Source organism: Poromitra crassiceps (genome assembly GCF_964638095.1).
Source record: "Poromitra crassiceps genome assembly, chromosome: 10".
NCBI classification, from domain to species: Eukaryota; Metazoa; Chordata; class Actinopteri; order Beryciformes; family Melamphaidae; genus Poromitra; species Poromitra crassiceps.
In genome coordinates this window covers 1902522-1917481 of record NC_139631.1, presented here as the reverse complement: position 1 = coordinate 1917481, position 14960 = coordinate 1902522, and the positions used below count along the sequence as shown (strand labels likewise).

The following is a 14960-nucleotide window of genomic DNA, read 5'->3' as shown; positions in this document are numbered from 1 at the left end:
CTAATGCTTACATAACTACTAACTCTACAAACTAACTCTTTTAGACAGAGAAAGCACACATTCTATTAGTTCTTTTGAGATATTGTGTGTTCACAAAATCTTAGCAGAAAAGAATCCTCGGGTCTTGAAAGATGAGCCAGAATCCTCAAAAAAACCCTCTGGCAGAACCTACCTACAGTAAAAAAAAAACGGCTGGCAGTGAATGTGTTAACACGTTGAGTGCCATAGCCGAGATATCTCGTCTTACATAATCCAACGGTTGAGTGCCATAGACGAGCTATCTCGTCTTACATAAACATTTTTTTTTTTTGACGGTGGGACATCAATCAACCCCTTTTACGTCTTCTATATCAATATTGGGAGGAAGAGAATGTGTATAATCTATTTTACCGACCACTAAGTGGCGACAGTTCTCTCCCAAGACAGAGAGAAAGCCACAGCCAGCCACAGCCAGAGCCACAGCCAGCCAGCGCGCTGGAGAAAGCCAGTGTAATTTTCAAGGAAGTAGCTGGGCGAAAACTCTTTCGATTTCACACACACACACACACACACACACACACACACACACACACACACGCGCGCGCGCGCACACACACTCGAGTACCTTTGCGCATAAATAAGACCAGAATCGCAAAAGCTTATTCAAAGCTCTCAGCCGACACCTCAAGAAACAGTTTTACAGTCCAGACGGCCGCGGAGAATCCTCCCTCCGCAGCACAGACGGAGGGAGGAGTTTGGAGACACACACACACTCTCTCTCTCTCTCTCTCTCTCTCTCTAGTCCCGAGAGAGAGAGAGAGAGAGAGAGAGAGAGAGGAGAGAGAGAGAGAGAGAGAGGGAGAGAGAGAGAGAGAGAGAGAGAGAGCACACAGAGTGGGAGACAGACACGCTGTGGGGGCAAAGAACGGACAGAGATCTCTTCCTCTCAGAGCCGCGGAGCAACGCGCGAACACACACACACACACACACACACACACAATACAGTATACAGACTTGCCCAAGGGCACCCATAATCACAGGCAGGTGACTGTTCTGCTGTTTGATTGAATTTCACAAAACTGCGATTATCTCAGCTTGCTGTCTCAGACGCTAAAACCATGCTGTACTCAACGGCTAATATCTACATAACTACTAACTCTGCAAACTAACTCTTTTAGACAGAGAAAGCACACATTCTATTAGTTATTTTTAGATGATTGGTGTTCACGAAGTCTTAACAGAAAAGAATCCTCGGCTCTTGTCAAATGAGCCAGAATCCTCAAAAAAAAACCTGGCACAACTTACCTACAGGATTGAAAAAACGGCTGGCACTCAATGTGTTAATAAAAAAAAATCCAAAGCAACCAATCAGGGTTATCTAGAACATACAGAAGCTAGCCAATCACAGCATACAAACAAGGGCTTTAATGGCTGAATACTGGAAAGGGATTGGCTCCAGTATATGTGATGTCACGAATCATGCTAGTTGAAAATCGCCTTTTCAGTGAGCTCAAATAAACTTTCCACTTTCAGCAGATGGATGTGAAAACAGCCTTCTAGTGTCAAACTCTGCACAGACATCATTCTACACAGTGAAGCTCAAACATCCAACTGTAGGAACAAGAAGAAAAACATAATTTTGACTTTAGGCGGTCTTTAAGTTCAGCATGGGGGACACAATTAATTGTAAAGCAGAGAAAGTTGGGCACCAGTTGAGGTATACTGTAGGTGTTTCTTGCTGTCTTTAATTCAATGTCCGCCAGTGTTTAAAAAAGAAAGTTGCCAGCCACCGCCAGCGTCTTTGATGACTTCTCTTCCTGACCAGCAGGCTTGGCAGAGAGTTTGAGGCCTGGTTCCTTTAGTAATTGTAGTTTTGTTTTTTCACCAACTGACCTACAGTATCTTTCACTCAGATCCCCATGAACTTCTGGGCCATCTTCTACCCACGCCGCTGTGCAGAGCAGGCTGAGGAGCTGGTTTCCACTTTCCACAAGGTGGCCGGGCCTATGGGGCAGCGGATGCAGCGTCCCATTCGTGTGGAGCTGAAGGACGATCGCACAGAGACCTATGTGAAGAGTATCCACTCTCAGCTCACCAGTGAGGTATGACATGCCTATCGCTGACAAAATACTGTGTGCGAGTTGCAATTAAGTAGATGACAGAAAAGTGCCAGTATTTGCTCTGGTTGAAAAAAGATAGTATATAAAACAAATAAAAAAAACTTGTACCTTTCAAAACTGCTTTACAGACAATGAAACAATAATTAAACTGGAATGGAATTATTTTGAACTGTGTTAAAGGTGACCTTCATCAAAATGATGAAGGTTGCCATGACCGAAACGTCAATACTCAACAAATAAACTGGGAGTCAAGTCTACTACTGCTGGTCTCCTTCCTACGTAACATCCCTCACACTGAGCCAGTTTTCCAATGAGGTCGTGGCTACCATGCCTCCTCAAAATGAATTCTGCTCACTCGCTGTCAATGAGGCTACAGACAGACTCTGCTCCTCACTAGCCTCATCTCTCAACAATCTTTGCCCTCTAACATCCAAACCTGCTCGCAATGACCCCCCCAGTCCATGGCTCACTGAAGTCATCAGAGAGCAAAGTGCGGGGCTCAGAAGCAGAGAGAAAATGGTGAAAATCTAGTGACCTCAGTGACTATCAGTCTCCCCTTGCATCATTCTCCTCCAGCTTAAAAACAGCTTACCACTTACTACCAGAACAAGATCTGTAGAGCCACTGATGCTCGGAAAAAAAATTCTGCTTTTAACTCCTGAATCCGCCTCCCCCTCCTTCCTCCACTCTGCTTACTCCAGACATGTTCGCCTCGTATTTTACTGATAAGGTTTCCGCCATCAGTAACCAGTCAGAAATGCTTAAGCGTACACCGTACAGTCTTTACCCAAGTCTCTGAATTCCTTTCGGAGAACAATTTGCATCACCCAAATCAGTCTGGCTTTAAGCAGGGTCACTCTACGGAGACTGCACTCCTGTCAGTAATGGAGTATTGGGTTTTTGCATTTGGCTAGAGCTGCTGGTCAGTCCTCTGCTCTATTGCTGCTAGATCTGTCAGCTGCCTTTGACACAGTTAACCACCAAATGCTCCTCTCCACACTCACTGAGCTTGGTATCTCAGGATCTGCCCTCTGCTGGTTCAGGTCCTACCTCAGAGATATCTTTCAGAGTGGAGGGGGGAAGTGTAGCCACACAACTTATCCAAAAGGGTGCCTCAAGAGTCAGTGCTCGGTCCCCTTCGCTTCTCAATCTACACCACCTTAATGGATGCAATCATCCGCTCCCATGGTTTCTCATATCACTGATATGTTGACGAGACCCAGCTCTTCCTATCATTCCTACCTGATGACCTCATGGTCTCAGCGCAGATCTCATCATGCCTTGCAGATATCTCTGCTTGGATGAAAGAACGCCACCTTCAGCTTAACCTCTCTAAGACTGAGCTCCTTGTCATCCCAGCCAGTCCCTCTATACAACAGCAGATCAATATCAACCTCAAATCAACCCAACTCATGCCCACAAAGTCTGCCCCGAAACCTGGGTGTCATGATTGATGATCAACTATCCCTCAAGGTCCACATGGCCTCAATCACTCGGTTGTGTTGATTTACCCTGTACAACATTAGGAAAATTAGAGCCTCCCTGTCTGAGCACGCAGCACAACTCCTGCTTCAGGCTCTTGTACAGAGTTTTGTACCAGTACAGAGTTTCGGACCAATAGAGTTTTGGGGCGCAAGCTCTTCTCTCGGAGGCGCATGGAGAAATCTGGCTCACATGTTTTACATTGATTGGCTTATGAGATCGGCAAATTTGGAGACCATCAAGTAATTATTTTGTGTTTTCCCATTTCTTAAAGCAGCTACGAGCAACTTTTTCGATTGTTATTAAACAGTATAAATTTAATATCAATGCATCACATCTTACCTCTAATAGTCGACGAGACCAACGCAGAGTAGTCTCGCTTGAACCCCGAGTGAATCGGCCAGTGTAGTCTGTCTGTGGCCAGGGAAGATCAGGAAGTGAAATGAAACGGTTTGCAGCAGCCACTTCGGCCATAACGACAAAATAACTTCCAAAAAACCTGTTAGAATATAACGAGAGATGTTCGCGAGAGTCTGCGCGGCGTTCACATTGTTTATGCTGCGTTGCTAGGCAGCGCGAACGGGGTAGGCAGGCAGTTGCGTTTCACTTCCGCGTTTCACTTCCGGGTAGCCGGGCCGGCGGTAAGGAGAGAGAGAGAGCCCCCTGTTGACGCGAGTTTAGACAGACACAGACTTAATAATCATCCAAGGGAGCAATCTCCGATACACACGGCTTTGGTCTCGTCGACTATTAGAGGTAAGATGTGATGCATTGATATTAAATTTATACTGTTTAATAACAATCGAAAAAGTTGCTCGTAGCTGCTTTAACCCCCATTTTCTCCCCAATTGTACTTGGCCAATTTTTCCCTCTGCTGCCCTGGTCGCTGCTCCACCCTCTGCTGATCTGGGAAAAGCCGAGACTAGCACCATGCTTCCTCCGAGACATGCGCAGTAGCCAGCCTCTTTTCACCCGACAGCAGGAGCTTCACCGATAGGATGTAGCACGTGGGAGGATCACTCACGCTATTCCCACCAGTTCCCTTCCGCACCGAACAGGCGCCCTGACCGACCAGAGGAGGCACTAGTGCAGCAACCAAATATAAAAATACCCTCAATCCAGCTTCCCTTCCGCAGACACCAGCCAATCGTGTCTGTATGGACGCCCGACCAAGCCGGAGGTAACACGAGGATGCGAACCTGCGCCCCTCGTGTTGGTAGGCAGCGAATCTACCGCTATACTACCCGGACGAAATCAATGGTCAAAGTATCACCACTTGTACAATTCAGTGTTGCATATTTTTTCTCTTTCTCCTCTAATTTCAGCCCAACATCCAGCTGGTCGTCGTCATCCTGGTCGGCAACAGAGACGACCTCTACAGCGCCGTCAAGAAGCTCTGCTGTGTACAAAACCCCATCCCCTCCCAGGTTTGTCATCCTGGTCCAAACATTCATCCAAGTTCATTTTCATCTGTCTTTAAGTTGAGAAGTAAAGGCGAAAGAGACTGAGAGAAAGTTTCCCCCCTAATATTTCTTGTTAACCCACTCTGGCTTTCACTTTATTACTTGTAGGCCATCAATGTCCGGACAATCTCACAGCCACAGAAATTGAGGAGTGTTGCCCAAAAAATCCTCTTGCAGATGAACTGCAAACTAGGGGGCGAGCTGTGGACTGTCAATGTCCCTCTGGTGAGTATTATTTTGTTTTACTAGAGAAGGAAGTTTGACTTCTACTGCTACAGTGGATTGTATATCACAAAATTATCCCAAAAATCAAGTCCTCAATGTTTGACTAGTCGCTTTAATGTAGCAGTAAAACTACATTAATAGAGCAGCGCAGGAATCAGTCAGGAAGTAGTATGTTGGATCTTGAGAGGAAAGTGAATGGGGCTTTTTTCGAATGGGGATTTCACTTAAATGCATAAAATAAGGTCTGTGGTTAGCACAAGTTTATGGGAGTGGTAATTTGTGTTCAGCAGGATAATCTTCACAAACGTGAATAATTTTTATGACTTTTGAAATATAAATGCATTATCTTTTTATGCGATTTTCAGAAAATGCTTCAAAAGTAGGGGTGTCACGGTACACAAAAGTCACGGTTCGGTACGTACCTCGGTTTTGGGGTCACGGTTCGGTACGAATACGGCACGGTACGAAAATGGGGAAAAAAAGCAACAAATCCCAAATTCTGTTTTTTTCCCTTTGAATATGTCTGAATTCTGCTTTTTACGCTATTTTTACCATCAGAAATAGTGTCTAATATGTGGGAATGAATAAATGTCCACTATTTAATAAGATCTAGGCAATCCACACAAAAAGGTTTTACTCTAGAGCAGTGATTTTCAAAGTGTGGGGTGCGCCTCCCTCTCAGATGTCTGTATTCCAGCTGTTTGACAGGGCAAAGGCATTTCCCCCCACTTTAAATCTTTATTGTACACAAGTTTGTAAACAGAGCGCATGTGTGGAGTAGCCTAATACTCCCACCAACCCCTCCCCCTGTTGTATTTGTTTTATGTAGCATTTTTGTTTGATGTAAGCACTAATTTGGAATCATATCTAAAAGCGGCCACTAGGCGGCAGTGTTTCTTTAGTCAACGTCAAAATACCTACATGTTCAGAAGAAGAATAAAACGGCAGAAGAAGAAAAACTTCTTTACCCCTGTTGAAAGATACCCCCACTGTCTGACAGACAACGGGGTGGGTTTCACTTTCCCAGTAAGTACGGGAAAGAACCCTGTCAGCGCCTTAACATTATTGGATGTGAGTTTTGTTTAGCATAATATGATTACGTTCGGTCATCTAATGGATTATTGGAACATGACAAGGAGTCATCGCCTCTTCCTCACCGCAGCTTGCCTGTCTGCATCCGCAGATGTCTGCTTGACCGCATCACTCATCCCACGCGATGTATGTTGCTTGTTTACAAGTTAACAGCCTTGTCAGTGTTATGTAACGTTTAGCCGCAACGCGCAACTATAAAGGACTTTGTCGCGGCTACGTAACGTTACATTGGCAAGCTTACCTCATTGGCTTGATGTTGACAGAATTTGCAAAACAGCTTATCGCCACAAAACGTCCCATTCTGTGAACGCGGATTTCTATGGCCCTTGTGTTGTTTTGGTGTGTCTTCTGTGGCGTTTAATTCAATTCAATTCAATGCCGTTCAAACAGCGTTTAGGTGCTTCTGGATTTGACGTATTCGTCGTGTCGTTTCATGTACCGTGAAACGAGGTACCGTGAGGGTCATACCGTAAATTCACGGGACGAATACATGTACCGTGACACCCCTATTCAAAAGCCATTTGCACTAATTAGAAGGCTTGTTGGCATACTTTGGGCAATGTAGTATATGTTGATTGGCTTTTAAAAGAGGGTGAGGCACAATTTCCACTTAAAACACTACCTCACGTCACACTGTCTGGCGTTACATGTATATGCAACGAACCATGAATTCCTGGGGAAAAGTTACTGAAATTAAACAATCCAATACTGAAGAAAATAATGACCCTTTGCTTCACGTCAATAGAAACACATGATGGTGGTTGGCGTTGATGTCCACCACGACACCAGCAAGAGGAGTCGATCTGTCATGGGCTTTGTTGCAAGCGTTAACAGGTAAACTCAATGTCAATGTTTAGTAGTTTTCTGTAGCAGTGGAGCTTCGCTAATTTTTCAGTGTCATAGCAACTGTTGTTTTGCGTCTACTCATGGTCTAAGTGCAGATCATGACAAGGAGAAAGAATACGCACATCCAAAACCAACTATGGGCAGGTGCTGAGCTGAAGGTGAAAAACAATGCACAAAAATGAATAAAAACTGCTGCTCACACACTGCAGGGCAGTGATTAATTAGCACCAAGAAAGTGACGTTTCGAGCGTCAAGCTCTTCATCAGACTGAAGCGTCAAGCTCTTCATCTGACTTCATCAGTCTTCGTCAGACTGCAAGACGCCATCCGCAAACTGTTTTTATTAATTTTTGTGCACTAAGTGCAGATCGTAAAATGCCTTTCCTTGGATAGTTAATCATAATCAACTAGGGATGAACTGATCTAGATTTTTGGGACCAATATTCATTGCCAAATTCACATAAGTACTTGTAGAATTGCCAATTCTGTTACAATTTTCTTTTTTTATCATTTTTAATTCTGAAGGTGTCTTGGCACACACCTACCATTGTGCTTTTTGTAGTCCCCGCCTCTTAGTTGAGGGAATTTGAAATTGACAACAAGAGGTTTATGAAACACACCACCTAAATCTGTGGTGAAGCCTGACACCTAATGGTGAAAAGTAAGGTACTGCACTCTTCATCCGCTATTGGCTGGTCTCTGTGCCATGCCCTGTGATGTCAGTCTCCATGGACCCATTTAGCTATATTTATAGAAATTACCACCAGCCCCACTAATAACGTTACTGTCTTGTGTTGATAATTAATCTAACAGTCGGAAATATGCCTAACGTTAGCCTACTGTCTGTTATGCTTACGGTACATTGTTTGACTGTTCAGTTTGGTCAACTCCAGGCATTACACGGTACCGTACATACAGGGGGAGCAGGCTATTTCCTGGCTTGTGCTAACATGAGTATCCACTTCCCGCAGCCAGCAGGCTCTGACTGCAGTTGGCTGCAGTGGGACTGCACATACTAGTAACGTTAGCTTGATGCTAATCGCGGCTAACTAATATTAATTTACATTTATAGAAATTACCACCAGCCCCACTAATAACGTTACCGTCTTGTGTGGACAATGAATTTAACAGTCGTAAATATGCCTAACGTTACTGTTATGCTTATGAAACATTGTTTGATTGTTCAGTTTGGTCAACTCCAGGCATTACACGGTACCGTACATACAGGGGGAGCAGGCTATTTCCTGGCTTGTGCTAACATGAGTATCGACTTGCCCGCAGCCAACGCAAGCCAAAACACGACCAAACATGCCACAATAACGTCCCCTAATTCATCCAGAATCCTTCCTGGGCATCTCGAGGCTGATCTGACCGATAAATTGTCCAGGTTGCCGTTTTCAAGTGACTTTTATGAGTTAACGTTACAAAGCAACGAACAGCTCTGCTGTTGCCAGGCAACTGCTTGTGCGCGTGCGAGTATGGTGCCTGCGCGTCAGCTCGTTCACACGCTGCCTGCAGTTACACTAACGGCCACCAGCGTCAGTAATAGTGAGTATTGACGGATTGGGCCTTTTTAAAGAAAATATTTTTTCGATGGTTGTTTTTTTCAGTTTTGTCCGAGTGAAATGTTCTATGGTCTGTCAATCAATGTGACACATCACATTCAGCAAGTAACCACAACCAGTAGAACTGATTCTATCTTTTGCCATGTGTAGAGAAATTTGACTCACTTTATTTTACATAGAATGTATTAATTGTGAGGCCACCACTCTAATAACATAGAAAGTCAGTATCTATTCAGTCTCTATCTATTCAGTCTCTAGCCAATCTATCAGAGCATCCCTATAAGCACATTACATTAGGACTATGCTTTATTGTGTTTTACAGGAAATTCAACTAAATTAGACTGTTAATTCACATTTTCTCCAGCAATGGCAGTAATATTCTTACAGGAAATGCTGATAAGTAACTGATTAGAAATGAGTCTGCAACTCAGTTTGGACTTTTTCTTTCCCAGCTCGCTGACCCGGTGGTACTCCAGAGTGACTTTCCAGACACCCACTGAGGAGCTCATCAATGGCTTCCGGATCTGCCTACTGGCCGCGCTGCAGAAATACCACGAGGTAAAAATGACCAGCAGCCATTTGGAGATGGTCTTGGGGTTCAAACCCACTCCTGTAGAGCCAGTTCTACCGCGTTTGGTCAAGGATCAAAGTTAACGACTTTCTCCCCCACATATTCCCCACTCTGTACTGCTCTCAGCTTATTTATTGTCTCAATAAAATACCCAGTGGGAGGGAGGAGGGTAATATAATAACTCATAATCTAATTATTTGCCTATAATATTGATTAAAACTCAAATGAAATATACATTGTATATGGCTGATGCTGAAATGATGTTTATATATGACTAGAATTGAGAAAAATTAAAAGCAGTTAATAATGTCAACTGTCATGATATACGGTGCATTTGAAAAGTTTTCAGGCCCCTTCATTTTCCACATTTTATGTTACACCCTCATTATAAAATTGATGAAATAAATGTTTTCCTTATCAGTCTACACACAATACCCCACAATGACAACACAAAACTGTGTTTTTAGAATTTGCACACCCCACACTGGTGGCTGTGGATAGCTCTAACACAACTGACCACACGGCTCGTTGTGTCAACTTTTTTTAGACCAGGAAAATGTATGTTTAGATCATTTTTGTTGCCATTGTTTTGCCTCCTTGTGTACAGGTGAACCACAACCTACCAGAAAAGATTGTGGTGTACCGGGACGGCGTGTCGGACGGCCAGCTGAAGATGATAGAGCTCTACGAGATCCCACAGCTGCTCAAATGCTTCCAGACCTTCCCCAACTATGAGCCCAAGCTGGTCTTCATCGTGGTGCAAAAGCGCATCACCACTACCCTCTACTCCTGTGCTGCGGACCGCTTTGGCACCCCTCCACCTGGGACGATCGTGGACCACACCCTCACTCACAAAGACTGGTCAGTCCTAGTGTACCACACCCTCACTCACAAAGACTGGTCAGTCCTAGTGTATCACACCCTCACTCACAAAGACTGATCAGTCCTAGTGTATCACACCCTCACTCACAAAGACTGGTCAGTCCTAGTGTATCACACCCTCACTCACAAAGACTGGTCAGTCCACCCTCACTCACAAAGACTGGTCAGTCATAGTGGTGGTCAATATAGTCTCTTTGTAGTCAGGGCAGTGATCTCTTGTCTGCAGGCCACAGGTGGATGCCAAAGTCTCAGAATTAACACGTGCTATGTATAAAAGGCTGATAGAACAGGCTGACTAGCCACATCCAACCTTAGTTTGCATTTGGCTGGTGGTTAGTCTAATTTTCCCACCCTGTATGCAATAAACCCTCTTTTTTTCCAATCCAGGGTGGATTTCTACCTGATGGCACACCAAATTCGCCAGGGCTGTGGACTTCCTACACACTACATCTCTGTGTACAACACAGCAAACCTCGCACCAGACCACTTACAAAGGTAATGCAAATGAATAGACATATCCACTGCAGACTGTAGCCAGCAGCAGCTCCACTTGTTGTACTAGCAGGTACTGCCGCACCTGGCTACAGTGACATTTCAGCTAAAAACAGGGTGTAAATGACATCTTGGCAGCTCAGGGCTTGTGGAGGTTATTATACCAGGTGAGCAGTATAGAAACATTTTATGTATTTTTTCTGTTTTTTACGTTTTTGCTCATGGCCCCCTTCACACTCAGCACACAGCTCTACTTGCCTGACACAGCCAGTCTCAATTTCTCCAAACTGGAACTGCGCCGGCTGCATTCTACTGCATGTAGTACACTGACTGTATGCAAGTACCTCATAGGACCCCACTAAAAATAAAAATAAATATCCCTTTAAAATCGGGCCAAATATCTGGGGGAAAGTATCAATCAACAAGTAGGAAAAAATCACTCCATGAGTGGAAATAGTGGCACTCCAAAAATTTTAATGCAAGACTTTGCTCAAGTTTCCATTTTTTTATTTTGGGCTAAGCTAACGCGTTTTGGCATGTGCCTTCATCAGAGCATCAACAAGTCAATCAATCAACAAGTGTTTCAAATATATTTATTGTGAAGCCTCTTATTCCAGAGATAACAAAATACAAATGCTTCTTTTGAATATAATCAAAACATATAACCAACCAACAATTACAGAATACAGACATTGGACAAATTGACAAACGAAACAAAAAAATACATTAAAAAAAAAACAGGATCCGAATGAAAAATGGCCGAGACTTCTACTTTTTGGTGAACCTTTTGCAACATATTGGTCCACACCCGAGTCCACATGATGTGTTCACAATCACATCTGTCATAATGATCCAAACTTAGCAAAAAGGTCCTAAAGGCCGTACCAAACAATCCTGGTATGAAAGCCGCGTTACTTCATAATCAGGCGTCAGTTTCCAAATAGTGATACATACTTCTGAAACTGAAACTTCTGGGAGAAAGTTTTTGAACATTTTTATTTTATTTATTTAACCCATTTTTAACCAGGTTAGTCCCATCGAGATCAAGGATCTCTTTTACAAGGGAGACCTGGCCAAGGTGGCCACGTAAAAAGGTTACAGACAGAACAACAGTAAACGGGAAGAGACATAGACAAATGCCAAATGATGAAGTCACCATTGTACTTTTACGTGCTTTAAAATCAGCCAAAGAGATCAAGTCCCTCAGCTTCTTGTCATTTTGAAGGCAATTCCAAGTGAGGGGAGCAGAGCAAATAAATGACAACAAGAACACATCTTGAGACCTCAGACTATAACTACAGTCGGATCTCCCGAGAGATCAAAGTGCAGAATGGCTTTATAAATAAACATGTACCAGTGACCAAGCCTACGAAAGGTCAGAGATGGCCAACCAGCCCTGGCATAAAGAGTACAATGAGTGTTGTGCAAGTTCACAAGAGCTAGCTCAAAGTTCAGCTCACACAGAATAAAATGAACTACCGTAAATTCCGGACTATAAGCCGCACCGGTGTATAAGCCGCACCTGCAAAGTTGACTATTTTTTTCTTATATAAGCCGCGGGTGTTTTAATGGTATATATTTATTTTTTTTATGTTTAATTACCATAAGGGTTCATGCACAGAGGGGATTGTCGGGAAAGAGATGGCTGTTTGAGGAAGCTCCCATTTATTAACATTTCAACAAAACAACATAACACAACACCACCTGTGTTGTTTTTTACAGTGCACACAGTGTCATACAGTGTCATACAGTGTGGTGAAAAGAGGGCAAGAGAGGAAATTAAAACTTATTATAGTTATATAGGATTTATAGTTAGAAAGAGTGCTAAAAAAGAGATTTTTTTTTTTATTTTTTTTGAAAAAATTCATAGATAAGCCGCACCGTTATATAAGCCGCAGGGGCCAAAAAAGGCCAAAAAACGGGAAAAAAGGTGCGGCTTATAGTCCGGAATTTACGGTAGTTCACGTTCATACTTCACAATTTAGAATTTTGAACGAAGTTCACAGTCTCAAAGAAATTAGCACGTTTATTCCCCAGAGCCCCGCCCACGGTAGACAGCAGAGAAGAGAAGCAGGGAGACAGAAGCAGCGCGGCGAAATGACCGCAAAACTCTCATGTAAATTACCACATGCATGTAAACACAATGAGCAATCATCGAGGTCAGAAAAGAGCGAAAGGCGCTCCTGCAGGAGTTAATGACGCTCACTGTACGTTCATTAGGTCCAAATGGGATGCGTTGAGCTCACGTGTTCCGTTCACCAAAATATGAGCTTGTTCAATGAACGGCGCTCTTTTAGCGCGTTTATGCACAACACCGAGTACAATGATGAGTGAGGGCTTTAGAGTTGGTAAGAAATCTCAGTGCACTGTGATATACAGGATCTAACATGTGCAAGCAATGAGCAGAAGCATTTATAAACAGGTCTCCATAGTCAAGACCCAGTAAAAAAAAAGTAGCAGACAGACCAGAGCCAGTAAAAAAAAAGTAGCAGACAGACCAGTCTTAAGACTGGTTTCTAAAATAAAATCATAACTTAAAACTCTCCACTTTTTAAGGGGATTTTCAACATGAGCTTTAAGAGTAAGGTCATAAAGCCAAATACCAAGGTATTTGCATTTCCCAAAGGATATTTTGACAACTCACTTTCAAGAACTGTAGAGAATGCCAAGAAATAGATTGTACTGGACAACATTTTATGGAAATCTGTTCTTTGGATGCTAGCATAATACGGGGATGCAAACTCACGTATGGTGAAAAAAGAGATGCGCGGGATAGGGATGCAACGGTATGAGTTTTTGACGGTATGATAACCTTGGACAAAAATACCACAGTTTCACGGTATCGAGGACCATTTGTGTTTTTACAATAGCCGAAATATTCCCATACAGCCGACGTCGTCTTTTTAGATGGGGGAACGTTCAGGGGGGTTCTTGCGGCTCCTCTCTACTGATGTCTCCTCTGATGTCATACACCAAATGTGGGGGGGTATAAAAAGGTGTTGTTCTGCTATATGTAATTTCTTGGTCCTATGTTCCCTTCCTGCAATCTGTAAGCTCTGTATGTGGCTTCTGCCTTGCTCCTATCTGCCTGATATTTCATTAAAGCTTGAAAGACATCTCTGTGGTTCTAACCGATCACTGCCCGTGAGCCCTTACCTAAGATCCGGCAACTTCACACAAGGCAAGCACATAAGCTTCCCTACACAACAGTTATTTCACGATTTCTCTATAAAACTAGTCCATTGACAAGAACGAAAGCAATTGTACGCTACAAGCACACTACGACTACAACGGTAAACAACAATAACATGCCTTTGCTGTTACCACGGACATAAAGTGATGCGCTGCATGTTATGATTTTAACCAGATAACGTTAGCTGTAACGTTAGGATGTAATGTTATATAACCTGCGCGATTACAGGCAATCACTTGTTTTGGCAGATACAAAATGGGAGTGCACTGTGCAGCAGATGCTGTCTGGGTCAGCCAGAGAGCCTACCTCACGTGGAAAGACAACTTTCTCTCTGCTGGTTGTGTGACAGTGCAGAGCAAACAAGTTAATTTGTCGGCGTCGCACCAATTGTCAAACGGTTGTCCCGCTGGTTTGTCCTCTCGTTTTAACGTTACCGCGCGGTAGCCAAGTTATTATGGATCCCGCAGGAGTTGAAATTCACTTGGCAAGACCGGCTCCTGTTGTCTTCTGACTGGCTACTCCTCCTAACCGATGATGTAATCCTCGATTCGCCGGTCAGCCATACCCCCCCCCCCCCTCGAAAAAATCTCCTCGGATCTGGACGAATCAGAGAAATTACCCAAATTGAGATTAAAAAAGCGGGATGCGCCGATTCCGCCGAAAGACTCCGAGTTTGCATCCCTGATAATAGATTGACTGTATGTCCAATTTGAACAGTTGCTCTGAAAGATTGGTAATGGTTAAGACATTCTGCACAAAGTGTGTATGTTTGGTAAGCAGTGTAGTGTAACATTATTATTATTATTATCTGTCCATACAAGAAAAGCATGACCACGGTTACAATTTGGCTAATGCCAGGACAGTTGTAACTTTGTTATCTTGGCCCCACACCAGGCTGACCTTCAAGATGTGCCACTTGTACTGGAACTGGCCCGGCACCATTCGTGTCCCAGCACCATGCAAGTACGCCCACAAACTGGCCTTCCTGTCTGGCCAGTACCTGCACTCAGAACCATCCATCCAGCTGTCAGACAAGCTCTACTTCCTCTGA

General features: G+C 43.6%; 1 protein-coding gene across 1 annotated transcript in view; it reads left to right on the top strand.

The window, feature by feature from the left end:
* The window catches only part of piwil2 (piwi-like RNA-mediated gene silencing 2), a gene marked incomplete at both ends in the record, with an annotated part of 37168 nt that extends 22208 nt beyond the window's left edge, over positions 1–14960 (top strand). The window contains 8 exons of the mRNA XM_083644670.1: positions 1893–2081; positions 4907–5008; positions 5153–5269; positions 7107–7195; positions 9224–9329; positions 9950–10203; positions 10612–10719; positions 14804–14960. Coding sequence (XP_083500796.1) covers positions 1893–2081; positions 4907–5008; positions 5153–5269; positions 7107–7195; positions 9224–9329; positions 9950–10203; positions 10612–10719; positions 14804–14960 — 1122 coding nt within the window. The remainder of the gene's footprint in view (positions 1–1892; positions 2082–4906; positions 5009–5152; positions 5270–7106; positions 7196–9223; positions 9330–9949; positions 10204–10611; positions 10720–14803) is intronic.